General features: G+C 35.5%; 4 protein-coding genes across 4 annotated transcripts; 3 read left to right on the forward strand and 1 right to left on the reverse strand.

The window, feature by feature from the left end:
- On the reverse strand, positions 482–8,142 carry LOC109712921 (protein SAAL1). The gene is made up of 11 exons (XM_020236729.1): positions 7,922–8,142; positions 7,017–7,112; positions 6,673–6,822; positions 5,662–5,727; positions 4,335–4,474; positions 3,374–3,500; positions 3,005–3,153; positions 2,057–2,192; positions 1,325–1,409; positions 975–1,240; positions 482–858 (listed from the first exon to the last, which is right to left on the reverse strand). The coding sequence occupies exons 1-11, from the start codon at positions 8,057–8,059 to the stop codon at positions 721–723; spliced, it is 1,491 nt and encodes a 496-aa protein (XP_020092318.1). The 5' UTR covers positions 8,060–8,142; the 3' UTR covers positions 482–720.
- Positions 11,212–13,326, forward strand: LOC109712428. The gene is made up of 4 exons (XM_020235988.1): positions 11,212–11,428; positions 11,528–11,636; positions 11,739–11,806; positions 12,868–13,326. Exons 1-4 carry the CDS (start codon positions 11,285–11,287, stop codon positions 12,970–12,972), a joined length of 426 nt encoding a protein of 141 aa, XP_020091577.1. The 5' UTR covers positions 11,212–11,284; the 3' UTR covers positions 12,973–13,326.
- LOC109713021 (glycosyltransferase family protein 64 protein C5) lies at positions 16,387–20,393 on the forward strand. The gene is made up of 4 exons (XM_020236933.1): positions 16,387–16,956; positions 17,058–17,180; positions 17,866–18,033; positions 18,154–20,393. Exons 1-4 carry the CDS (start codon positions 16,660–16,662, stop codon positions 19,834–19,836), a joined length of 2,271 nt encoding a protein of 756 aa, XP_020092522.1. The 5' UTR covers positions 16,387–16,659; the 3' UTR covers positions 19,837–20,393.
- Positions 21,897–26,242, forward strand: LOC109712377 (putative TrmH family tRNA/rRNA methyltransferase). Its single transcript, XM_020235926.1, has 4 exons — positions 21,897–22,137; positions 24,460–24,757; positions 25,268–25,318; positions 25,770–26,242. The coding sequence occupies exons 1-4, from the start codon at positions 21,914–21,916 to the stop codon at positions 26,166–26,168; spliced, it is 972 nt and encodes a 323-aa protein (XP_020091515.1). The 5' UTR covers positions 21,897–21,913; the 3' UTR covers positions 26,169–26,242.

The raw sequence follows: 27,033 nt of genomic DNA on the forward strand, positions 1-27,033 counted from the left end.
TATAGTTCCCCCAATTGAGATTCCACTACTATTTAATTCATTTCTTATCATTTATACCAAAAATACTTTTAAAATAATAAAAATATATTAAAATTTTTTCTCATAGAACAATTAAGGATAATTTGATTATTTTATTTTTTTCTCATAGAACAATTAAGGACAATTTGATTATTTTATTCTTTTTATTAACACGGTAATTCTCCAAAAATATTTGACATTTTAATGAGACAAAATATAAATTTTTTAAAAATTAAGTTTACACTAGCATTTACAAAAAAAAATCTTTTGTACTTTAGCATAAATATAATGCACGTATGATAATTTAAAAACATTTATCGATATTTACATCCTCATTTAAATTTAATATTGAGTTCCATTCCATACTTGTTATACTTAAAAGAGAAAAAACAAAGAAATACATCAAAATTTTGCTCCCAGTGTAATTTACAATTTAGAATTTGAATTTTACCGCCAAAAAAAGTAATACCGTTGTAATTGACCTTGTTAGTTTAATAATTAATTTCCCCAAGTAAAAGTACCGATATCAATATGAGCTACAGTTGCCAAAAAAACTTTAAAAGTTTACATAACTGAATTGAAGGAAAAGTAACATATAAAAGACACTCACCTAAGGGGGACACAGATAATTTGCCAAGTAATAACATACATTTCTTTTCCTTTTGAGCTTCAAATATATTAAATATATACATACTTGGCAAGCTACAAGCCATAGTTTCTACAGTAGTCGACGAACTTTTGAGCCTTTCGGACCGCACCATGAGTCTCTGAAACATCTTTTCCCGATAAGCTCGCCTTCCCCGTTATCCATTTCTCCATAATACCAGCAATTTTGCTAAGCTTTAGTGCAAATTGTGTTATAGGAAAAGAGAGTAATACTTGCAATTACAAAAGTAACCCAGCTTCTTTGACATCAAACAAAATCAACTACTTCTATAGATTTGGGGGAAGGATACAGATGTAGTAACTCCATATAACTTCACATAAGCGCTAGAGTTTACGTCTTCGTCCAATTTATCCATTGAATGGCTTTCGAGATCTTCTTCAATAAGGCTGGCCTTTTCTAAGAAAATCGATGCAAACTGGTGTAGATCTGTCGAACTATTATTATCATCTATTTGAATCAACAATCTTGCTAGGGTACACCATAGTGCATTTCGAGCTTGGGAATCATCGGAAACTAAAGGTAAGATATCGAACAAGCCTTGGAGGAAGTGAAAATCTAGAAGGGCGTAGAAAAATAGATTCAATATTAGCCGAAAAATCAGTTCCAAGTAAACTTTTGTAAAGAAAGTACACTGCGTACCTTTTGAAAGGCCTAGGATTAGATGCTTCCCATCAGGTAAAAGATTTGCCAATATCATTACTGCAGAAATGCAGGAGCTCGCTGCCTGTTACAGAGTTTTGAGATCAAGTAAGATTTATCATGTTTATCTAATGCTGTCCTGTTTTAGTTGTTCTCTTTTCATTTGATTTAAACATATCAATTTTTAGGCCGTCTCTATGATTGAAACTATAACTGCATAAGCACACTCAAATGGATGTCAACATCTAAATCAGTAATTCCTTTGGTGTTCAAAAGACTACTAAGCATTCTCAGTGCATAAAGTGGGACTAATGTATGGATTCAGTGAGAACCCTCATGTTTTTCTTTTTCGTTTTCGCCTTACTCACCAATTGTATCCTAATTGGCCCAACCACAAGGGCGACACCAGGTGTACCGAACAATTTCTCCAATATATATACCCTGATTCTAATTTGCACCATGAAATCGTGAATCTTCCAGATTCTTTTCTTGTTCTAAGTCAGTTCCAGGATTACATTGGCCTTCTAGACCAGAAGAGACATAATAAAGACCACCTGGCTTGCATCCGAACTTCAAAAGCAAGTGACCATTAATATTAAACAGAAGTCTCAAGGGAAATTAATAACAAGCGACCTAAGCACTATCAATGTAATCCATGTATTACTTGAACAAACAAAAAGTCATCGAGAAAACGAAATAATGTGTTCCGAGTTTTTCCAACATCATGCTCACCTCAAATTTATCAGGTAGCTTGACTATGCCACAGACCAAATTAAGTAGTTGCTCATTTGAAGACATTACTTGTGAACAAATGTCTACAGCGGAGAGTGCTTCAATTAAGCGAAGAAGCTGATTAAGAACATCAGACCTGGAGAATCACAAAATATCATTCAGTTTGTTTAGAAACATCATAATACTGCACATTGTTCAACACATGATATCCACACTAAAGCTTCAATCAGGCATATAAACAAATCGTGTAGACCATGAAAAGAGAAAGGGATTAGAGAGAAAACTAATTTCACAATTTAAAACATTCCAGGCAAAATCTTTGACTTGATATTAAAATTATAATGTATATGGGGGAAAAGAGAGAAAAAAAAAAGAAAGCCCAATGATGCTAGGTACTTCAACTCAAATAAATTCTTGTGATCAGAAGTATGACATAGTAGGAAGAAATTTTTTTTTTTTTTGAGAAATAGTAGGAAGAAAAATTTTTAATGCAAATTGTATAAGCCTCCGAATATGAGAGATGGTAATGATAATGAGCTGGATTTATCTCTTGCGAGCAACATAACAGAAGCTTAAGGTTGATATCTCTTACTAGTTTTACAAAAAGGATGTCAACATGGACAATTTTTTACTCGAGCAATATATTCTTATTAAGGAACCAAAACAAGATTCCAATGTGTAAGAAACAATAGGCATGATTCAAAATGGTCAGATAGCTTTTGCAATAAACAGCAAAAACTGGTCATAGCCTTTTGTCCCCCACAAAAAATAAAGGCCGAAATGTTAAAAATGGAAATTGTAAGGATAATAATAAGAAATTTAAAGCAGCTAACTGATGCTGCAAAAATATATCCACAACTGAAATCCATCTTATTTGAATGAAGGGGTCAATAAAGAGTGCAATGAAATTCATAGACACAGGAAATTTAGATGAGTATTTTGCTGCACCTTTCAAGCTTGGCGTCACCTCCCGATTTTTCAATCTCACATGTTAATAGACTGACAACAACATCCAGCAATCCCAACTTCATCAAAGGTTGAAGAAGCATACTTGCTACTTCTTCATTATCAACCACAGTTAACAAAAAGTCTATGCACTGTCATTAATAGAAGTGTCCGTCAAGATGTGGAAACAAAGACAAGCTGATAGATAATGTTTAAGCCAGCTACAGTGCTAATATTAAAAATGCATCTTAAGAAAGAAATTTACATGCTAATATGCCCAATAGCTCTAAGATATCAAAAGGAATACAAGAAAATGTCAGAACAACTTACAGTGCAATTTACTACGTAAATACCTGTATTCAATATACATACCTTTTCGAATAATGTGGAATTCATTGTGTTCCCAACAATCCATAAGATTCGAAGAATAATCTGATCAGGTAAGAGAGCTTCAGCCCAAGAAGCAAATGCACTTCCTTGAAGAGCCACAGCAAGTAGCCTGCTTAATTAATGAACATAATGGGACTGTAAGAGCAGTTGAGTTCCACATATATTATTTCAATTCAATCTCTCATTTTCCCTGCTATGATATGTTGTCAATTCATACAGATAGTAGTTCCACAACATCACTTTATCATGCTGAAACAGAACTAGGAAGAACATATAATTAAATAGGGTGCAAAACATCAAAAACATAACGCATAATATATGCAGGAAAAATCTTTGTGAACTTGTGCTTTGCATATATGCATGCATAGTAGTTTCTAAATTTGAAATAATAGTGCCACGATTAAGTGGTCACTTTAGTGGCAATCAGAATTCAAGCTGGTTTACCATCAGTGACTTCAAAAGTATTTTAAATATACAAAACACAAGAAATTATTACTACCACATTTAAAACATGTATTAGTTACTGTCCTAAACGTTTATCCTGGTAAGATAGAAGATAAATATACATATGGTGCACCGACCGTCCCTAGAGCAAGTGGCAAAGGGCTGAGTGGTTGGTACCCGAGACCCAAGTTCGAATCCTAGTTGATTCACATTTCCAGCTAAGTTTATTTCTAAATGAAATAAACGAAGCGGGTAGCGTGCTATCTATCTCTCAAAAAAAAAAAAAAAAAAAAAAAAAACATATGGTGCTTGAAAGGTTTTGTTTTTTCCGTTGTTCACAAGAGCAAAAGAGCCGAATGTTGGAGCAATACATAAGTAGAAGTGCTTTTACCAAAAGAAATTATCTAAATCATTTATGTCCATCACTTCCATGCTAACAGGATATAATCAGCATGTATGCCTACAGTTCCCTATAAATTGGATTCAGAAGATAACTTACCTGAATGTTTCCAAAAGACAAGAAGAGTCATCTAGAAACAACTGCTCAACAACTGTTTCAATCAGGCCATTTTGAGAAATTATTGCATTCGTTACGACTTCATGACAAGCTAGGTTCCCAATAATTCCCAAGCAAATTTCCTGCAGAGATATGAAATATCACCAAAAATCATGAAGACACTTCAATAAAACAAGTAGATAGCATGCAAGCCCACCGACTACTAAATTCAGCACAAAGTGTAACACCCCAAAATAGTAACACATCACGCGATGTTAGAAAAGCATTTTAGTCATCTAAGGCTCTATTTGGGATTACAGGAAGATTGCCTTACATGCGGCTAAAGTATAAAAGGAAATATTGTGTTTGTTTCCATACATAATATTACGTTGCGCATATAACAATGAGTCGATTAAGATACATTTCTACAACCCCAATGGAAAATGGAGAAGCATATCTCAATATACTTTCACCTCAACTCCCTACTGCCCCATATCGTAAGGCCAGCCCACAATACCAAAAAAACCCCAAATCTACTTTTAGTATGTAGGATTTGAGCGTCTTGAACCACATAATTAGAGCCCTTCTTGATTCAAGGTAGGTCAGGCCTTACAGCAAGAACACCGCTAACTCTATTTCCATGATAACAAAATGTCTACTCATCATATGATAATACAAATGCCCAATTTTAATAGAGGTTGGATTAGTGTTGACATCAAACTTATCAGGTACCAAAACAAATCCAACCCGCACCCAACTCGTCCAACTTGACTCAATACAAGAATACTTCTTTCGCAAATGAGTGGCTGCAAGGTCCTGAAGCTATTCATTTGTAACTTTGATTATGTTGTAAAACCGAGAAACCAAATCAAAACAGATCTGACTTGTCTTCCAGCCAACCCAACCCAGAGCCAACCTCAGGCTAGATTGGAGATATTGTCCACTCTCAGGACTCAAGACTTGCAACAATGTGATTGCAAGCCCAAAACTATTTACTACTGAACCAAACAGTGGCCCTATTATAAGGAACTATGATACTGATAATGCTTGATGGGATCAGCTATGTCTCATCTAGCTTTAGCATGTAACATAACAAACTATGTAGCTAAGATATAGGACAGCTTCACAGCATATAAAGATAAGACTACTAGATGCCGTAGGTGGTTGACCATTTCTTAAGTCAATCATAGGCATTCATGGCAACAGTTAACACAACTTTCAACTTATGCAAATCAAGAAAATGGTTAGGTCAGTGCATAAAATGATCTGGACAATGTCCATAAGTTTTAAGAAGTGTCAAAAAGTACCTTTCAAGTATCGAATAGCTCACCTTCACTCGGAAAGATTTTGAGACATGAAGATTCGCTAAAAGCACTTCAAGCACAAGATTGTTCACCTACATGGTGTGAGAACCGAGAAGACCTTTCAATAGTCTATTTAAATACATGACCACAATCTCTATTGCATCAGGCAGAAGAAAAAATGAAAGTGTGAAGTAATTTCAACTAGAAGAACAAGACAAGACAAATTGCACTTCAGAAAGCACACCATTACTAGATTTTTCCAGTAAAGAAAAACTCAAAACCCTCAACTACAGAGATGGCAATTCGGCCCAACAAAAATAATTGAACTGTTTAACTTTGAATGTCATGGATGATATTCCAATGAAACCTGAAAATGTTACTTGTTAGAATAATGTCCTTGAGGTGTAAAAGCTGTTGGCAGATAGGTTTCCTATTCTTGGAAAAATAGCAAGCCATATGACCCCTTACTAAGGTTCCATGATTGTCTCCGAGAGCTGGGGAGATTCTTGTTAGTGCTGACTGTCCTAGTACATTCTAGAGTTCATTAATAATTGTCTAGGGCCTTATTAAGTATCCCATTCTCAGTCATTCCACAATTATAAATAAGCCAAACTTCTATATCATTCCATAGCAATTTATCAGCTGTTAATATAATGAAAAGCAGGCAGCCTGCTTGGCTACTTGCCATGGCAAGGCTTAATTCTGCTCATAGTTTTGGATTCTGAGTGGCCTTTAACCCTTAAAAACTTTCAAACAAGAACAACAAGCATGGTTTCCCAAAGATTAATCAAAAGTTATCCTACTTAATACAATTAAGTTATTCTACTTAAACAATTATAGAGGTAAAAAAAAAAAGTCCTTCCCAGTTCCCACTCTTGTGAAACCAAAAGCTTTAGACTTATCTAAACCGAAGTTCATTGAAAAGGGGATAACAACTGAAAATGGAGTAAAACAGTGCATTAATGGGACTACGACCTTCATCAAATGAACATTCAGGAAAAGCATATGAAAGGGAAAGAAATATAAGACGTGAGTACCATAACTTCAGCCTGAGTTTTGCTAGCCGCTAGATCCCATAGGACACAGCCACATTCTTCCCAAGGGTCTATAGTTTCTGAAAGTCCAGACTGCCCATCATCAAAACCACCATTTCTTTCTTCTCCCAAATCCAGCTTGGCACTGCTCTCCTAAGTACAAGCAGCAGAACTTTATAAGTGAATAGAACAAAGATGAGCTTTCTCTTCCTGAGTGTCTGTCAAAGTTATTCCAAAGCCAAGATCATGGAGAGCTTCTACAGCAATGGTTTAATTCAAGAGATTTTTTTTCAAACACTTTTGACAGTATAGATGAACCAAAAAAAAAAAAGATTATTGACTATCACCTGAGACTCTTCCTGTTTCTTCGTATCACGAGGCAAGAGCAGTCGAATGCGAGAGATTATATAGCTGGGATCAACTGTTGTTGATATGTCAAATAGCTGGAGCAAAAAAAATTAAAAAAAGAGTTTTGACTTACAAATATCTTGGATTACTTCGTTCTTACACAACTATAAAGTCGATTGGCATGCCTCCTAGAGAAGAAATAAACATGGATGGTATTGGATGTCATCTTGTTGAATATAAATATTAAAAACATCATTCTCTGGTAACTTAAGCTTTTGAAGAAAAATAATTGTTTCATACTATTTAACACGGTATTAGATCAAGAAATCCTGAGTTTTGAGTCCCGTCGGGATCTTTATTTCATTTAGTTCCCTCCCATTTAATTCAACTTCACGTCTTGGACCTATCAAAAAGTCTCGAGTCCAGACATAAGGGAGAGTGTCGAGTATAACTATTAAAAATATTGTTCATCGGTAGTTTAAGCTTTTGAACAAAAATAGTTGTTTCATATTATTTAACACAGATTTTTCTACATGAAGCCTTTATAAAAAATTGACTAATACTAAAATTGTTGCTGCTACAAATGCATCCCAAAACCCTAATGGTGATAGTGCAATACTTGATCATATCTTCTTGGCGTAAAGAAACACAGTTTAGAGATAGCCATCGAAGAGAGATCAAGAATCCAAACTTGCCCCTCATTAAAAAGAAAAGCATCACCCCCAGTTCGTAAAGTTCAAAACCAGATTCATAGCACGAACAAGAGAAGGGGTTATCGAAACTAGCGTAAAAAATGCTCGCCACATGTTCGACATAACGCCCAAAAGAGAATGGAAAATATAGTTGCTATGTTAACAAAATGGCAAAATTAAAAGAAAAAAAAAGTAATATATGGAATTACAACCTCAGAAGATGGAGCGAAGGGGAGATGTGAAGGAGCTTCTTCTCCCTCCTCTTCCTCCTCCTCCTCTTCCTCCTCCTCCTCCGCCTCCTCTTCTTCTTTTTCCCTCTCCGCTTCTTCTTGGGGTGGGCTAGGCGCCATTAATGGCGAGGTAGGGGACAGAGAGAGAGGGGGGTGTAGAAAAGAGGAGGTAAAAATGCACAGAGGAAGCCCTCAACTATAAAGGAAGTTATGAAATGAGGTTCGCAACTTTTTAAAAAACTTTTACGAATAAAAATATTTACAAGATTTTTAAATTTTAGTATACTTGCAAATAGGCCTCTTAAACTTTTAACTTTAGCATAAATCCTACTAAACTATATTAAATAGCTCAATAGATCCCTCTTCTCAATCCAAATTGCTAGTTACACAATTATTTTAGCACCGTGTATTGTATGTAATCTTACAAAGATTAAGATTACAAAAAAAAAAAATATTTGTTTAATTAAATATAATAAAAAGCATTATAAGAATAAACAATTTATTTGGATGTATGAAATTGAGGACTGTATTTATATATTTTATCATTTTAGATTATGAGATTGTGGATTACTCTATATTAGAAAAAAAATATTTTTTATTTGAAAGATAATTAGGACTGTATCCCTATTTTTGATCTAAAGTTACTTTTTCTATTTACTATATTTGAAATTACATTTATAAGTTATAACAAATTCCAACGTAGTTTCAATTGCTGTATTTGAATATCTTTGTCGAGTTCTCACTGCAAAAATAAGATTCAAATAGATCAAACTAAATATCATTAGGATTTATGTGAAATTATAATTATAGTACAATTATATGTGATCAAATAGTCTTTTATTAACTGCACTTGAGGTGACTGATTATTAAACTATTTAAGAAAGTTTAGGCCATTTTTTCGTAAGACTAGTTTAGAAGTGAGACGTCGGAAGTTATCGATCTAAAATTCGTAAATTTTGTCAACTTGCATTCGTAAAATTAAACAACTAAAATTTACACACTTATGAGTAAGAATTTAGATAATTTTGTGATTTTGATATCGAGATACTTTCTTTTTTCTTTTTCTTTTTTTGAGAGATAGGTAGCAAACTAGCATGCTACCCGCTTCATTTATTTCATTTTAAAAATAAACTTAGCTGAAAATGTGAATCAACTAGGATTCGAACTTGGTTCTCGGGTATCAACCACCAAGTCCTTTGCCACTTGCTCTAGGAACGATCAGTATCGAGATACTTTCTTAAACTTATGAATTCAACCTTCGAATTTGAGAAATACAAATAATTTTTTTTTTCATTTAATCTTTCCAAACTCTTTTTTTATAAATGGCTTCAGTAAATTTATATTTGCATAAATAGTTCTCTCCCTGCCACGAAAGAATGCATGTTAAGTTGAATACGATGATTCAATCATTATGTTTAAAGACGGTGACTACCTTATTCTTTCACTTAGTGATAATAGAAATTAAAAAATATATTAAAAAAATATAATAATTCAATCATTATATTTAAACACATTGACTAGATCATCATGTTTAACTTAAAAACATCACATGACCTTTTCTATCTAGCATGGTGCTTGCGTGACAGGTAGAAAGTCATTTATGCAAATATAAATTTGTCAGACCTATTTGTTAAAAAAAAAAGCGGCTAAATGTTTGAAAAACAAAAAAAGATAAACTTTAAATACGGCCCCTGTGGTTTCTCACTTTCTCACTTTAGTATCATGTGGTTTAAAATGTATCAATTTAGTGCCCTGTGATTTTATTTTTCTCTTTTTGTGAGTTTTTTCGTTAATATTTTGTTAAATTATATAAAAAGCTTTAGATATCTACCTAGGTTTATCGAATATTCACTTTAGCAACTTTTAGTTTCAATTTTATTATTGATTTAAAAAAAAAATAGTAAAATTGATAATAAAAAAAAAATAAAATTATAAGGTATTAAAGTGAGAAGATACNCAACGTAGTTTCAATTGCTGTATTTGAATATCTTTGTCGAGTTCTCACTGCAAAAATAAGATTCAAATAGATCAAACTAAATATCATTAGGATTTATGTGAAATTATAATTATAGTACAATTATATGTGATCAAATAGTCTTTTATTAACTGCACTTGAGGTGACTGATTATTAAACTATTTAAGAAAGTTTAGGCCCTTTTTTCGTAAGACTAGTTTAGAAGTGAAACGTCGGAAGTTATCGATCTAAAATTCGTAAATTTTGTCAACTTGCATTCGTAAAATCAAACAACTAAAATCTACACACTTATGAGTAAGAATTCAGATAATTTTGTGATTTTGATAGCAAGATACTTTCTTTTTTCTTTTTTCTTTTTTTGAGAGAGATAGGTAGCAAACTAGCAAGCTACCCGTTTCATCTATTTCATTTTAGAAATAAACTTGGCTGAAAATGTGAATCAACTAGAATTCGAACTTGGGTCTTGGGTACCAACCACCAAGCCCTTTGCCACTTGCTCTAAGGACGGTCAATATCGAGATACTTTCTTAAACTTATAAATTCAACCTTCGAATTGGAGAAATACAAATAAATTTTTTTTGCATTTAATCTTTCAAAACTATTTTTATATAAATGGCTTCAGTAAATTTATATTTGCATAAATAGTTCTCTTCCTGCCACGAAAGAATGCATGTTAAGTTGAATAAGGTGATTCAATCATTATGTTTAAAGACGGTGACCGCCTTATTCTTTTACTTAGTGATAATAGAAATTAAAAAATATATTAAAAAATACAATAATTCAATCATTGTATTTAAACACATTGACTAGATCATCATGTTTAACTTAAAAACATCACATGACCTTGTCTGTCTAGCATGGTCCTTGCCTCACAGTTAGAAAGTCATTTATACAAATATAAATTTGTCGGACCTATTTGTTAAAAAAAAAAAGCGGCTAAATGTTTGAAAAACAAAAAAAGATAAACTTTAAATACCACCCCTGTGGTTTCTCACTTTCTCACTTTAGTAACATGTGGTTTAAAATGTATCAATTTAGTGCTCTGTGATTTTATTTTTCTTTTTTTGTGAATTTTTTTGTTAGTATTTGATTAAAGTATATAAAAAACTTTAGATATCTACTTAGATTTATCGAATATTCATTTTAGCACCTTTTAGTTTTAATTTTATCATTAATTTAAGAAAAAAAAAAATAGTAAAATTGATAATAAAAAAAAAATTATAGGGTACTTTAGAACATACGAAATCATATAGGTGGTATTTGAAGTTTTCCAAAAAAAAAAAAAACCAATACAAATATGCCCTAATTGTCGTGCAAGCTCACCCCTTCGCCTTACTACCATTGTGGCCTACCGGCGTCCGCCGGCCATCATGGACTACAGTCTGGCGGCGCTGAAGCTATTCTGCTGCCACCTGAACGACGTGCAGCCTTCCTCCTCTTCTTCCTCTTCTTCTTCCTCCTCCGCCGCCGCCATGACCCTCTTCGGCATCCTCTTCCAACGCGCCTGGCTACAGGTCCTCTCTCTCTCTCTCTCTCTCTCTCTCTCTCTCCATCCCCTTTGTTGTCTTGTCTCTCTCTCTCTAGCCCTTGATTGACGCTACTCCTGCAGGCAGGGCGTCCTCCTCTCCGGCCACGGCGACGGCCGCTTCCTCCTCGACGACGGCTCCGGCGTCGTCGAGCTCTCCCTCTCCCCCGAATCCCACCCTCAGGAGTGGAAAAAGGGTGACCCTCCCAATTCCCAGATGCTACTCCTTCATTCTCTCCCCCTATATATATATATATATATATAAAACTCTTTAACGACGAAGAAATCTACAATCTCAGGTATGTATGTGATGGTTGTGGGACCGTTCACCGCCCTTCAATCTGCTAATGCTCTGCCCCTCATCAAGGTACATTTTTACTCACACCTGGGATTCTTTACTTAGTAGCTTAAGCTTTTTCGAGTTTCATGACTCTCGCCTTATTGTCTAGCTACAAGTTCTCTTCTATCTATTAATTGCTAGAAGGCCCTTGAGGATATGATGTATCGATCAAGATGGGGCCGGGCATGCACAGAGGACCTAATTGTATTGTTGTCTGAGTCTGTTACTAATCTGATATGTGTTCTGAGAATAATCCTTTGTTGATCGGAAATTTGATATGCGCGCTGCGTTTGGCGTCGTCCTGTTAAGTAGTGTTAAGTTGTTTGAAGACGTTTGATGGTTGGTCGTTTCATTGAATGCTGTTGAAGGATCATGGCTTTGAGGGATGGTTTCTTTGGTATAAAGAAAATAATCAGGGAGCGCAATCCGAGTCGTTTGGAACAGTATGAACTTAATTAGAAATGCAAAGCAACTAGGTTTTGAATTCGAGATCTCGAGTTCTTAGCCAACTGCGCTAGCTACGGTCGGTAGAACTTGTAAGATTTTCAATCAGGCTTTTGGGTGGTATTTTGTGAGACGAAGAAATCGGATGGATAAAGCATAAAGAGCTGTAGGCCAAGCATAAAAGGATAGCAGGCTTTAATAGTTAGCCGGTCGTGCATTCTTTCCAAGCCTTTAAATCAATTTTAAACCTTGTTTTTGATTAATGCATCACTCTCACCCTTTCAAATACTTATTTCGTCTTGGATAATCTTTATTTTGTGCGCGATCAATTGCCATTTACACTCTATGCCCTATGTGGGACGACCATAACAATAGATTTGAGGAGCATCCCCTTAGGACAGGTAAAGTTTACCGATTTAGTTTTTGCTTTGGCATGTGTTGGAATTAGAGGCCAGCGGAAACTCACAAACTGGATAACCAACATATCTAGAAACTGAAATCAGATCGAGTTTCTTGTTTTAGAACCAGTCAATGTGGACACACCACATGACAACAGTATGAATAGTAAAGAACATAAAATTTATATTACATTGATAATGCTCTCCAGATTATTTAGTTGGAATTGTGAATTTTCCTATTTGCAGGTCCACAAAATTGTCGATCTCTCACCATACCCTGACCGAGAAGCAATGTGGCATCTGGAAGTCATCGAGGCGTGTAAATTGTTTTACCTGCGTTCACTCGAATGAGTTCTCATTGCACATGCAAAGTTCAGCTAAAATTTGGGCAAAATGCAGCTACTATATCTAATCGAGTTATCTTTATATTCATTGCCCAAACTGCTGTAGTTGGGCAACTGCTGGTAAGCTTCCGCACTCTCCGCCCTTTTGATGTCGCAGATGATCTCGTACATCTTTTGTCGGAAACAATGTAACGATGTTTCTAAGAACTTCAAGTTTTGATGATCTGTGTGGAGATGATCTCATAACTAAAAGGTGATCTCTTGTTGGCTTGTTGTTGTTAACTTATTATTAGTCATTCTGGTATCTAAACAATTTTGGCTGTTTGACAGAAGTTACCCTGAACTAGATGTTATGATGTTACTGCTGTGTGAAAAAATTTTAAGCTTTTGCAATTGGGGAAATATATCCAGTGCATCCCTTGCTTATTCCAATGGTCCACAAATGTTTTTATTTTTAATAAAAAGTAAGGGATAGTATCTAACATGCTCTTAGCAACTTCAAAATTATCTAATTTATTTCTGATTGACCAAAATGCTTGGGTTTTAAAAATATTCTTTGAGAAAGTTTGCTAATTGGAATTGGGGTTTAGGGGGATAGTTTAGGAATAGAGGAGTATATTTAAAAGTTTTGAATAGCAGTTAGGAAAAGGCTTCTTGTACATTCCTAAAACGGGTGTACATCTTACACTTACAATTTTAGGATCGATAAAAATCGAATTGATTTTTAATAAAATTTTAAAAAATTGATGTGATAAGAATGACCTTAGGGTGAAATGAGTGTAAAATCTATCCCTCGCTTTAGGGTGTATCTGTAGTATTACTACTATCTTGGATAACAATTATAATGATATGTAGTAGTGTAGGAGAAAGTCTACTATGCGGCAGTTACAACCCATTATGGGTGAATTCGAGAAAAGTAATTTGATTGGTTGGAAACATCACATTAATAATATGACTTTCACATTTTTAGGCTTTTTAGTAGTGTAAGGGTGAATTCGAGAAAAGTAATTTGATTGGTTGGAGACACCACATCAATAATATGACTTTCACATTTTTAAGCTTTTTAGTAGTGTAAGAATTTTATTATATGACAGCCACGTCACATTATTTATTTTCAGTCAATTATATCTCGTTTTAAAAGAAAATTATAATAAAAATATTTTTTAAAAAATATGGTAAGATGGATGAATTTTAAAAGGGCAATATAATAGGTCAGACTCATTATGTCAGTGACTGTCACATTTTAGACTTTTTCAGTAGTGTGGAAGTAGGATTATTATAGTAATTAAAAGCTAGGTGGTTTTTCTTTTCTTTTTTTTTTTGGGAACAACCATGCAGGCCCAATTCATATCCTCGTAGAGCCCCTATTTTTGAATCCTTTTGAAATAAAAGTTAATGAAGAAGAATCCCATTGTGGCCTCTTTCTACTATTGAGGCGCCGTAATTGACCTGCCGTTATCGGAAATGGACCAAGTCACGCCCGTTTCCACTTTCCACTCGTCTCTCTCCCACCTGGGTTCTTTGGTTTTACAGAAAATTTCTTCATAATTTTTTTAAAATTTTGGCTGTTTAATTTATAAAAAAAAAAAATTATATTTCTTTAAAAAAGTCTTATGAAAAATTAGTGGCTTAATTTGTTTCTTAGTTTTTTTTTAAAAATGAAAGAACTAGGTTTTAAAAAATCTGAATTTTTTTTATAAAATATTACTTTTTAAACCAAACAGGCGGGAAACGAAAAGGAATGAGTTTTTTTTTTTTTTCAGTTTTCCATAAAAATCTATTTTTTGAAAAAAAAAATTTAACATATTTTTGAGAAACCAAACAACACATTTTATTTTCGCGAAAACAGCTACTTAACTGTGCAGCACTGCATGCACTACTAAATCAGAATTTAATTTATTAACTATTTATATGGTATTCAAGAAACTTATTAGTTAAAAATCATAATTCTGAAACATCAAATTTCGTACGAACTGACTATATATATATATATATATTAAATTTTGTTGAAATTTGGGACTATCTGATATCTAAGAAATAGTTTTTTTATAAGTTACTCATAGATTATCTAAATATTATTCATCATATATATCGGATTAGTTCTTTTGATTTTACAACATTGGTCACCAAATATTCAGTGCGCCACTGTGGTTCACGAAGCGTAAGATACACTGGGTGCATGCAAAAATTTCCGCCAATTGCGCAAGAACGACCCTGTCTGACTTTGGAATTGTGGAAATTGTTGCATGCACCAGGTGCACCGTGAGCCAAAACTCCTACAACCCACAAATGGAGCTTCAAAATCAAAATCAAAGACCTTATGGGGCATCTTTGTAATTTTTTTTTGTTCATTTTATTAAAATATAAATGTTATGTAATTTAAATGTTTACAAATAAATTGCTCGCCTAGCGTCATAATTAATTAGCTTGCAATACATATCTTTTGTTTCCAATATGAGATGACATCTTATTAAAAAAATAAAAAAATAAAAAATTTGTTTTCACGCATTTGGATTTATTTTTTGCTCAAACAAGGGCTAAATTAGATGTATTTTTTTAACATTTAAAGAATGTATGTAAAACTATAAGTCTGTAATCTTTACTAGTGAAAAGGCCTTGGCAACTTTAACATTTTTGTAACACAAAGTATATAATCTTTCAATTAGGTAATTATACTTCTTTAAATTTTATCAAATAGTTTAATAAGTATTTTTTCTCGAGCTAATTTATTAAAATTAACAATCGTTATTATAGCACACTTTATATGTAATTTTGTATAACTTTGTAACACAAAAGAGTCATTTTTTTTCATTGTAGTTATAAAATGCAAGTATCAAGATTGAAGAAGAGTTTGAATCTATTTTCAACTTTTATTATTTGTTCTCATCTATTAGAAAAAAAAAATATATGTATCTACATTTAGTTTCTTTCAAATATTCAAATAATTTTATATTCGATCAAATTTGAAAATTTTATATTCGAACACGAATAATACCGCTTATGAATGCGAATATTTTCAGATAACATACTATCCGTTTTATTTCTAATGCATGCCCTACTCTTTTAAAATGAGAGCTTAGTTGGTTTCCCTTTCTATAAGTGAAAAAGACTAGAATATATCAGTTATATTACTGATATGACGTTCCCAGTCAATCAAAATATTTTCTTTGGGTTCAACCATCCTATCATGGTTATTGGAAAAATATTTTTGGTAAACTTTCTTTCAAAAAGTGAGATGTGATCAGCTGATTATTGATGATGCAGTATAAGTGTGATACAGTAGACTTCCTCTCTATAAGTGTGGTGCATGGGGTGTATTATATATATGGATGCACCAGATGTACGGATAATTTAACATGCACCAGGTCCACGGCGGCGACTTTTCTCATTGTCTACTTCGAAGCTTCGACGAGTCCACGACCGTGACGACGACGACGAGGGCGAAGAACGAGAACGCGTCGTCGTGGCCCCCCAAATTAGACCCCTAAAAAAAAAAAATAAATTAATAAATTCCCACCCTTTTCTTTTATTTATTATTTATTAAAACCTTGAAGCATGCGGATTGGTTTCGGAGTCGAGCGGAGACCTTTTGTCGGCGAACGCAAATTTCGGAAACCCTAGCACCGTCGCCAAGCGAGGCTCCGGCGAGGCTCCGGTGAGGGCGGCGGCGGCGGAGGAGGAGGAGGAGGAGACCATGGGGTGGAGGGTGATGTGGCGGCGGATGCTACGATCCCCCGCCGCGGTGTTCCTCGTCTCCTCCTTCTTCCTCCTCGGATCCGTCGCGCTCCTCTTCGCTTGGCTCACCTTCTCCCCCTTCCCCAAACCCCTCCCCGTCTCCTCCAAATCCTCCTCCTCGGCGGCGGCCATGGCGTCTTCTTCTTCTTCTTCTTCTTCCTCCTCCTCTTTAGGTTGCCGCCCCGATGGCGAGGGCTCTTGGGCCATTGGCGTCTTCTTCGGCGACTCGCCCTTCTCCCTCGAGCCCATCGAACTCGTGAGCTCGAATTCTTTCTCTTTTTTAACTTGCAAATCTACTAGTTTGTTCTAAAGATTGGATTTGGTTAATTTTGTTGTGTTTTGTGGTTTTTGGAGCAGTGGAATGAGTGGAGGAACGAGAGCGCAGCGTGGCCGGCTGCGAACCCGGTCGTCACCTGCGCCTCTGTCTCGGAGGCCGGATTCCCCAGCAACTTCGTCGCCGATCCCTTCCTCTTCATCAAGGTTTGTGTTCAAACTGATACTAAAGATTTGAATTTTCGACACACTTAATGCGAGGATATCACTTCAGTGGCATCATTGAGTGTATAGTTGTAGATTGGATGCTCCATGTTGCGCACTCGTGTAGGCACAGAAAAGTTCATTTTGGGGGGCACAAAAATATCTTTACTTGCAAAAAGTTCGAGATATTAATCATTTGATGTGCCCATGTTCTCCAATTCCCTGCTGTAAAATTAGCTTATTGTCGACATTTGACACACAGGATTACACTGCACGGATCTCAGATATCTTCTATTAGGTGTTGCGTGCTTCTTTCAGACTCGACTAATTGATGCATATATGTATCTCTCTACTTAGTATTAAGTTCTAAATGCCTTTCGTCATGTGTTATTTGATGTGCATTTTGACTGGAAACAAAATGTGTCCGGACAGGGATCATTCATTATGTATATCATCTAGTATACATCTCTTTATCCTTAGTATTTATGGGTAATTCACATTCACTGTGTTAACAATTAAAGTATTATCTACTATTTATTGACCACGTCCACTCACCTAAGTTCTAACATCTGTAAATTGTTACTAAACCGAGTATGCCGAACTATTAATGGTTTCTTTCATTGAGATATTGTATTACGTCAGTTTATAGCGGATAACGTAATGATGTTGAAAATAATTACATCTCCAGGGAGATACTTTTTATTTGTTTTTTGAGACCAAGAATTCCGTCACATTGCAAGGAGACATAGGGGTTGCTGTGAGCAAGGACAATGGTGCGACATGGGAGCAACTGGGTATAGTGCTAGATGAAGAATGGCATCTCTCTTATCCATATATATTCAGCTACCAGGACCAAGTACGATTCCGCAGTCGCCGTTTAAATTTAAATTGTTTAATATTGGAATTCGAGGTGCTCTTTGCTTTATTGAACTTCTCATGACTTCATGCCTTTTCTTTTGTTCTTTCGAGGTTACAGATCTACATGATGCCGGAAGGCAGTAAGAAGGGAGATCTCCGTCTCTACCGTGCATTGGAATTTCCACTCAAATGGAAACTAGCGAAGGTCATTTTGAAGAGACCCCTTATTGATTCATTCATTATATATTATGATGGCTATCATTGGCTTTTTGGATCGGATTTCAGTTTTTTTGGTGCCAAAAAGAATGGAGAGCTTGAAATCTGGTACAGTACCTCACCTCTCGGTCCCTGGAAACCGCACAAACAAAACCCAGTTCATAATATTGATAAAACCTTAGGTGCCAGAAATGCAGGCCGGCCATTTATATACAATGGAAGCCTCTATCGAATTGGGCAAGACTGCGGTGGCACATATGGACGGAGTATCCGTCTATTCAGAATTCAAGTCCTCACAACTGACAGATATGAGGAAATTGAAGTCCCACTCGGTCTGGAAAGGCCCCGTAAGGGTCGAAATGCATGGAACGGTGCCCGAACCCATCACTTAGATGCTCAACAGCTTAAATCAGGTAAATGGGTTGCGGTAATGGATGGTGATCGAGTGCCCTCAGGCGATTCAGTTAAAAGGCTCTTTATAGGATACGCAGCATTTGGGGCCGCAATAATTCTTGTTATTTTAACAGGCGTGCTTTTGAGTGCAATAAAGTGCATTTTGCCCCTCAGTCGGTGCCTTCCTATTTTAGGAAAGCGAAGTGATGTTTTTCAGGCAGAGCCACGGGTTTTCCTCTACTTGAAACTTGGCTGGTTTTTTAACCATGTAAATAAGCTAAGCTCTCCTCTTCATGGAAGAATCAACACTAAAACTTGTAGAGGGCTGTTGGTTTTAAGTATTATATTTGTAACTTTAGTTGCTTTGACTTGTATTGGCACTCATTATGTCTACGGCGGCAATGGTTCTGAGGAGGGTTATATGGTTAAGGGGCACTACTCACAGTTCACCATGTTAACCATGACTTACGACGCTCGCCTTTGGAACTTAAAGATGTTCGTGAAGCATTACTCTCGATGCTCTTCGGTGAAAGAGATAGTGGTGGTGTGGAACAGAGGTCAACCCCCAAAAGAGAACGACTTTGACTCTGCCGTGCCTATAAGGATCAGAGTGGAGAAGAGGAACTCTTTGAATAACAGGTTTAACATAGACCCGCTGATAAAGACTCGAGCTGTTTTCGAGCTCGATGATGACATCATGATGACATGTGATGATTTGGAGCGCGGATTCAAAGTATGGCGGGAGAATCCCGATAGAATTGTTGGTTTTTATCCACGCCTTGCTGATGGGAGCCCATTGGAATACCACGACGAGAATTATGCGCGAAGGAAAGGGGGCTATAATATGATATTAACAGGGGCGGCGTTCATTGATCATAAATTGGCATTTGAGAGGTATTGGAGCGAGGGGGCGAAGGTGGGAAGGGAGATGGTCGATAAACAGTTTAACTGTGAGGATGTGCTTTTGAACTTCTTGTATGTGAATGCTAGTTCATTGGATAGGACAGTAGAGTATGTGAAGCCTTCGTGGGCAATCGACACATCAAAGTTTTCTGGTGTAGCCATTAGTAAGAATACAAAAGCGCATTACCATGTTAGGAGTGAGTGCATTCGTCGGTTCTCGGAGATATATGGGAACTTGGCTGCCAATAAATGGGGTTTTAGCAGTAGGAGAGATGGTTGGGATTTGTAATGTTTCCCTCGGAGATTGTTGATAATTATATTGTCCGATAGATTGTGCCAAGCTTGTCGAGCAGGGGGATAAATTATTGAAGGCCTTATTGGATATTGGAATCATATAACGATGTTCCGCGATGTATCCATAAGTCGATACACAGAACACATTATCATGCATGGAGAGACTTGCAATGTAGGTTGACACCAAAGATGGATGTTGGGACCTGTAGCAGTGAAGAGCTGTGTATCATTTTTTAAAACAATTTTGCTTTACTGCTTGTTGTATATTGTGATCAAGCTTTACTACTGTACATCTTAGTATGTTGTGTAATCCTTTTACTCAACCCTTCTGAGTACCAAGCTATGAGGTTACCTTAATTTGTACCCTAGGCAACATGGCTATCTATGTGACTTTGAAAGTAAGTTTTGAGTGAAGCACTCATCTGAGTTTGGAAGATCTAGATTTTCTCTACATTTTACAGACTCTAGGGTGCAAGTCATAGGGCAGTAAAATATTATTGGTGTTATCATCTTATGATTTGTTAAATGCACAGTATTTATTACTTTGTGGTTTGTAAAATGTAGCACCTTGTTATTCAAATTAATAGCAAATTTTTATGGCAAAACAATTGTATTTTTGGTCCTCAAAGGATAAAGCACGTGACATTTTCATTCTCAAATTTTAATTTGCTATAATTTTTAGTTCTAGTTTTTTAAATTATTGTAGTTAAATTCTAGAGTTCAATTTAATTAATTGAGCGATGATGTGAGCTTGATGTGACTATGATGTGAAATTTGAGTCATTGTTATGCTATCAACAATAATATTGCTCCATATTAATGGCATATTAATATTTAGTCAACTAAATTATTATATGAGAACTGAAGTGTTGCATATCTTATAGCTGAGGATTAGAAATGCAATTTAGCTAGGGATGAATGCCAATCGGATATTATTCGAAAATATTCGTATTCGTATTCGTATTCGATAATATCTGTATTCATGTAAAAAATATCCGGATCCAATTGAATATGGATACGAATATGGTTTTGAAAAATGAAAATTTTCTGAATATATGATAAAAGCAGATAAGGATCCGAATATTCGGACTTTTAGTATTATTATTTTTATATTCTTTATATTTTTTGGATCTGTCTGCTAGTCCGTCCAAATCCTTTTTCTCCAGAGTTAGTTAACACCAATTTAACTTTAAAATTTGAATATATCGTTTATTTTTCAAGTTTAATTAGTATATACTTTATGCAATTTTCGCAACCATAAATTAGTTAAAGCAAGTTGTTAGCTTAAATTTTGAAACCAAAACGTCGTTAAGTGATTTAAATTAAATAAATAAAATTTTGAATAGTAAATAAAATAAAATTTTTTTAAAAAAATATTAGATAGTTAATTCAAAATCATTCATAATTCAGATAAATTTTTACAAGTTTACCTATAGAATTTAGATATGAACATTCTCACGCACAATAATTAAAAAATTTTGAAAAAACTTGAATAATTTTCTGTGGCCTGTGGGGGACTGAGGTGGGCTTGGATTGGATCAGAACTCCACTTACGATCGTTCCATCCCTTGGAGAGAGTGTATTTGCGCAAGTGACAAAAAAAAATTTATAATTAGTCTTTTAAATTTAAATTTAAATTTTACTTACTATATACTGGTAAATAAATTTAGGTTTTAAAATAAGAAAAAACTTCAAATACTACCTCTATAGTTTCTCATTTTCTCACTTTAATATCCTATGGTTTAAATGTATCTTTATTTTTATTTTTTTATTATCTATTCTATTAATTTTTTTTCTTAAATCAGTAACAAAGTTAAAACTAAAGGGTACCAAAGTGAATATTCGATAAATCTAGATGAGTATCTGAAGTGTTTTGTATATAATTTAACGAAAAAGTCGAAAAAAATAAAATTGAAATCATATGACATTAATTTGATACATTTAAACTTAGCCGGTACTTAAAGTGAAAAAAAAGTAAGAAACAGTGATATTTGAACTTTATCCTTAAAATAATAAATATGTGAATTTGAGTAGGATCGAGCGGCTCTCTAGCGTGATAATTTTGTTGGGCTGATGGCGGCGGTGATGTGCTCTCCGTTCGCCGCCGCCGCGCGCCGCGCGCCGTCGCAGCGGCGGCGGCGGGAGGGAGCCGCAGTTTTCGTTTGGTGGGGGGAAGGAGGAGAGGAGGATAACGAGCGTGTCGAACCCGCTGGTGAAGCACTGTGTGAGGCTCCGCCTCAGCTCCTCCTACCGCCGCTCCTCCCCGTCCTTCTCCTCGTCGGCCTCACCCCCATCTTGTACGTCCCTCATGCCCTAACACTCCCCCCACATCTCTCTCTTTTAGAGCTTTTTCGACAAGCACCACCTGTTTGATTAATTTCTCCAAATTTTTGGAACCGCAATGTGTCTCTAAACCTCTCTCTCTCTCTCTCTCTCTCTCGTATACATTAAATTCTGTTTTTTTTTTTTTTTAAAATTTATGAAAGGGCCGTTGAGCAGAGCTTTTTTCGACATGCCCACCACATGTTTGATTAAATTCCCCCAATTTTTGGAACCCGCAAATTCTTGCTCTCTCTCTCCCTCTCTCTCTCCCTCTCTCTCCGATACTATTAAATTCTATTTTTTTTAAAATGAAAGCGCCGTTGAGCAGAGCTTTTTCGACATGCTCGCCACTTTGATTAAATCCCCCGAAATTTTAGAACCCGCAATGTGCTCTAAACCTCTCTCTCTCTCTTTCTCTCACTCTCTTCTGTTAAATTCTGAATTTTTGTGATTGATAGAAGCGCCGAGGTGCCGTTGGATAGAGCTTTTTCGACATGCCACCACCTGTTTGATTAAATTCCCCCAATTTTAGAACCCGCTATGTGTATGTAAAACTATCTATCTTTCTCTCCTCTCTACTATTAAACTTTAAATTTTTCTGATTGATAGAAGCGCATTGAATAGTGCTTTTCAGCAAGCCACTAACTGTTTGATTAAAGTCCCTCACATTTTGCAACCCACAATGGTTCTGTAAAACTCTAAAATTTAAAAAAAAGGCTCAATTTGAACTTTTGCTATTCTCCTTGGCGAAAAGTTGAAGCTTTTGTTGGATGGAAAGAGGAGAAAAATAAAAGGAGAGAAAAGAGAGGAAAAGAAAAAAGTAATTTTCTCTTGCCTTGGTTGGATAACTTGAAGAAGAAGAGAAAGTATCACTCCTCCCCCCTCTCTCTTTCGCCATCAAATCTGAATTTTAATGATTAATAGAAGCGCTGTTGAGTAGGCTTTCCAGAAGCCAACACTTGTTGATTAAATTCCTCCAGATTTTGGGAATGTCACCCGAGACTGCCCAATTTTGGGCCACTCGGGCACGCGCCCTGACCCACCAAACAGACAAGACCTTCCCTGCTCAAATGAAGCGGTAACATATATCAACCTATACATTCATACATGATAGGTGTACAAGCAATATTAGAGTGCACTAATAAACTGAACATTCAACTTTAAACATATAAAGTTCTACAACTACTTGAAACATTGAACTAAATGAAGTTTCATTAAGTTTACATCATTTTATTCCCAAAATATTATAAGTCTCTTTCTTGTTACAAAAAGGGGTACATTAGACCTCGCTAGGTCCTCTACTCCGTGACGCTCTTGCCGCGGTCACGTACCTCGTTGGTGGTGCTAGGATCTGAAAAGGAGTAAACCACATGGAGTAAGATGGAACCTGCAATGTGTGTGTAAACCCTTAAAATTTGAAGAAAAAATGTTCAATTTGATGAACCCTTTTGCTTCTATCTTCAGTGGAAAAAATAAAGGAGATAAAAAAAGATAAAAGAAAATAATTTTTATCTCGTGTTTTTTGGACAATTGGAAGAAAGGAAGAGAAAATAACATTTGCTCCCTTTCTCTCAACTTTCGGAGATAAAATGCTGAAGTATCACCGAAAACATATTAAGCAACCTCAAAGATACTCTGAATTACTCTGGTTGATGTTAAATCTTTTTGGTTATTATTCTTGCTCCTTATCTAGGGTTTGTTTGGTATGAGGGTTATTTTAATCTATTGGACAAAAAGGAGTTGGAGAAAAAGCAATGTGCTTCTGCCTTTTCTAGTGGGATTGTAGAAATTATATCCTAATTGAATCATTGTGATCTATACAACGTAATATTTATCGTAGCAGCAAGCGGAATATTTTTCTATTGCACTTTCTCACCATATAGAACAAATCCTTTTCGCAATCCTAAATGGAGCCTAAGGCTTTCTCGATCTAAAACTAGCAGATTGCCAAGTTGGTTGGTACTGTAGCCTTGGACCACTATATACTATCATACCACTTGCCAATGCATGATGAACATGAAAAGGCTCTTTATTGGCACATCCATGCACCGCAAGTAAATCTATGATCTAAGTCTTAAGTAGGATATATAGAAGTGGACCAATTATAGACAGATGATGTGGGGTTCTCGTCTCAAGATTTTCCATGCTCCTTGTGCGCTACTATGAACATTTACAAAGCTTCTAGCTCTGAAATGATGTCTAATATTATAACATTTGCATTAAAGTTTGTATCCTCTTGATCATCAATATTCCTCAATATCCTTCTGAAAAAAACTAAAAATTTCACTAAAGTGCAGGGAGATACTCAGATTCTGGAAATTGAAGGACCGTGAGTCCTCTATAGTGGATTGTTTGTTTCTGTTAGATGGTGGCGAGGCTTCTGGAGGACTCGATGATTATTCAAATTCTGTTGTGTACACAAATCCTACTGTTATGAAGAAACTTTCTGGAATGCAATCTGTTGACTCGACTGAAGCAATTGCTGTTATGAAGATGCCTAAGAGCTTCTATGACCTCGAAAGTGATCGAGAAGAAATGGCCTTTCTTAGCTCGTTCAATTCTCCTTATCGTATCTTAGTCCTCGATGGAATTCAGGTGCAAATCATAAGAGTATCGCTGGAATAGTTTCAGCCTACCACAATATATTTATTTTGCTGATTAATCTGTAGAAGTAATTGCAAGAGCTATGTAGCAAGAAATATAATGTTTTCTCCGAATGTTTTGATGCATGAGAACTCTTCCAATCAATATATGTAGTAAAGCAAAGGTGTCCTAGCCTTTTTCTCTCCTGAAAGGTATTTGAAAATTAATATGCTGTTTTATTCATGCAACTCATCTCTAATATTACTAGCTCTTTTTTTTCCAATTTTATTTAGCATAAATTGGTCAGGAGAAGGCTGCAGCGAAATTTCATTCTTGTCAGCCTGTAATGCCCCAATCTTGAAATCTAGTGATTCTTCTTCTTCTTTGCCGAAAGTCATAATCACGAGCTCAATTACTATTATTCTCCTTGTGTTTGCCATTAATCTTGAGTCTGCTTTCAAATTATGCATTTTATATATTTAAATTTTAGCAACATTAATATATTGCATAATTTATTTGCAGGACCCTGGCAATCTTGGCACATTGATACGAACAGCTTGTGCTTTCAATTGGGTATAATATTCACTTCCTAGTTTCTCCTCGTTTAGACTGAATTTTTTAAATATGTAAGTTGACTTAAATATGTATATGTAAGCATTCAACATCATGGATGCTTTTGTTTTCCCCCTTCAAACAACTGATTTTCACATAAAATACTATTTTTTGTTTCAAAATTCTTGAAAAAATCTCGAATCCTTCACAATATTTTTTTATCTTTCCACAATTTACAGTAGGCCGGTAAAAAGTTACTAACAACATGTTTCAATCTTTACCGCCGGAAGAAACGTAGTTATTAGAAGTTTGTCAATTATTACATAAGATCTTGCTAAAAGTTTCTTACTGCCCGGAGATAAGAATTTCACCATCATTTGTTTGCAATGTTCTCTCAGTAATTGTCTTCTCTATGGTTCCCTAGCATTCTTCTTCAGGTTTAAATTAACTCAGTTTTCCAAATGTCATGCAGGATGGCATCTATCTTCTTCCTGGTTGCTGTGATCCTTTTAATGAGAAAGCTCTTCGAGCAGCTCGTGGAGCCTCTTTTCAGCTCCCTATTGTCTCTGGCAACTGGTCTCATCTAATGACTTTAAAAACCGAATTTGATATGAAGATGTTGGCAGGTCATCCGGAAAATAATGATGATGGTTCTAAGAGTATTTCCCTGCTATCTCAAGAACTAGCAGATACATTTGCCGGTAAGCCTCTGTGCTTGGTTTTAGGCAGTGAGGGCAACGGCCTGTCCAAAGAAACCTTAGAAAACTGTGATCTAGTCAGCATTCCTATGGAAGGTATGTTCGAATCGCTTAATGTTTCAGTTGCCGGTGGCATCTTCTTGTTTATGTTACGGCCTGTACATGAAAGATAGTACATTTAATGAGTTTTGAATTTCTCTTTCCATATCTTAATTTGTTTATAAAGGCCTACTGATTATATGTTCTACATGTTACTTGTTAGTAAGGAAATTTATTTCACAGAATATCGAAAGAAATTTGTGCTTAAATCGTTGGATTACGCTGTATTGTGTATAAACAGCGAATCCAAATTCAAGCCATGAGGAACTAGTATGAAGCAGATTAGATTATGCCAATATAATTTTAGGTTGTAGAATCTGCTCATTTATTTCCGTGCTGTTATGCGACAATGGTATTGGAAGTAAAACCACACTTTAGTTCTATCTTTAGTTTAACTAGTTAGAAGTTCAATTGATTCTTAACCTATAAGAAAGTTCCGTTTCTATTATCCACATCAATTTATTTCCGAGTAAACAATACAATATGCTGATACCTGCACTTATTGTTAACCAATAACATATATCCATCTTAGAAGAGCTATATTATGAGTAGTAACAAGTTAAAGGCCCATCTCATTACTAGTACTAACAGACTAGTTGGGTTATACGTATTGCATTAAAGCTGCGCTCAAAATATGCTAACATGCTCAATATGGGGGCCAGTTAGTCGTGCATATCATGTGTTAACCCATTCTAAGCCTACATACATTCGATTTACCATATAGATGTGTATTGGGAGGAGATTAGGGACCTGTGAATGTTCTCGATGAGAACGTTGGGTTTTCAACTGTGGGAGTATATCGTGGCCTAAATAGTCGCACATTAGAATATGATCGGAATATGCTTAGCTATTGAGGGACTAGAAAGCTATAACTGGTAACCTTCTTTTAGATTTTCCACCACACGAGTAGCATCTTGTTTACCTCTGTCGCTATTACTA

This window comes from Ananas comosus, linkage group 7, assembly GCF_001540865.1.
Source record: "Ananas comosus cultivar F153 linkage group 7, ASM154086v1, whole genome shotgun sequence".
NCBI lineage: Eukaryota > Viridiplantae > Streptophyta > Magnoliopsida > Poales > Bromeliaceae > Ananas > Ananas comosus.

Bases quoted from the DNA above. Each gene is read 5' to 3' on its own strand.
- LOC109712921 (XM_020236729.1), bottom strand. From the start codon at position 8,059: ATGGCGCCTAGCCCACCCCAAGAAGAAGCGGAGAGGGAAAAAGAAGAA. The intron at 3,501-4,334 runs GTAAGTTATCTT...TTAATTAAGCAG, and splicing joins TGTCTTTTGGAAACATTCAG to GCTACTTGCTGTGGCTCTTC. The intron at 1,241-1,324 runs GTACGCAGTGTA...ACGCCCTTCTAG, and splicing joins AATCCTAGGCCTTTCAAAAG to ATTTTCACTTCCTCCAAGGC.
- LOC109712428 (XM_020235988.1), top strand. From the start codon at position 11,285: ATGGACTACAGTCTGGCGGCGCTGAAGCTATTCTGCTGCCACCTGAAC. The intron at 11,429-11,527 runs GTCCTCTCTCTC...TCCTGCAGGCAG, and splicing joins TCCAACGCGCCTGGCTACAG to GGCGTCCTCCTCTCCGGCCA. The intron at 11,637-11,738 runs GTGACCCTCCCA...CTACAATCTCAG, and splicing joins CCCTCAGGAGTGGAAAAAGG to GTATGTATGTGATGGTTGTG.
- LOC109713021 (XM_020236933.1), top strand. From the start codon at position 16,660: ATGGGGTGGAGGGTGATGTGGCGGCGGATGCTACGATCCCCCGCCGCG. The intron at 16,957-17,057 runs GTGAGCTCGAAT...TTTTTGGAGCAG, and splicing joins CCCTCGAGCCCATCGAACTC to TGGAATGAGTGGAGGAACGA. The intron at 17,181-17,865 runs GTTTGTGTTCAA...TTACATCTCCAG, and splicing joins ATCCCTTCCTCTTCATCAAG to GGAGATACTTTTTATTTGTT.
- LOC109712377 (XM_020235926.1), top strand. From the start codon at position 21,914: ATGGCGGCGGTGATGTGCTCTCCGTTCGCCGCCGCCGCGCGCCGCGCG. The intron at 22,138-24,459 runs GTACGTCCCTCA...ACTAAAGTGCAG, and splicing joins GTCGGCCTCACCCCCATCTT to GGAGATACTCAGATTCTGGA. The intron at 25,319-25,769 runs GTATAATATTCA...AATGTCATGCAG, and splicing joins CAGCTTGTGCTTTCAATTGG to GATGGCATCTATCTTCTTCC.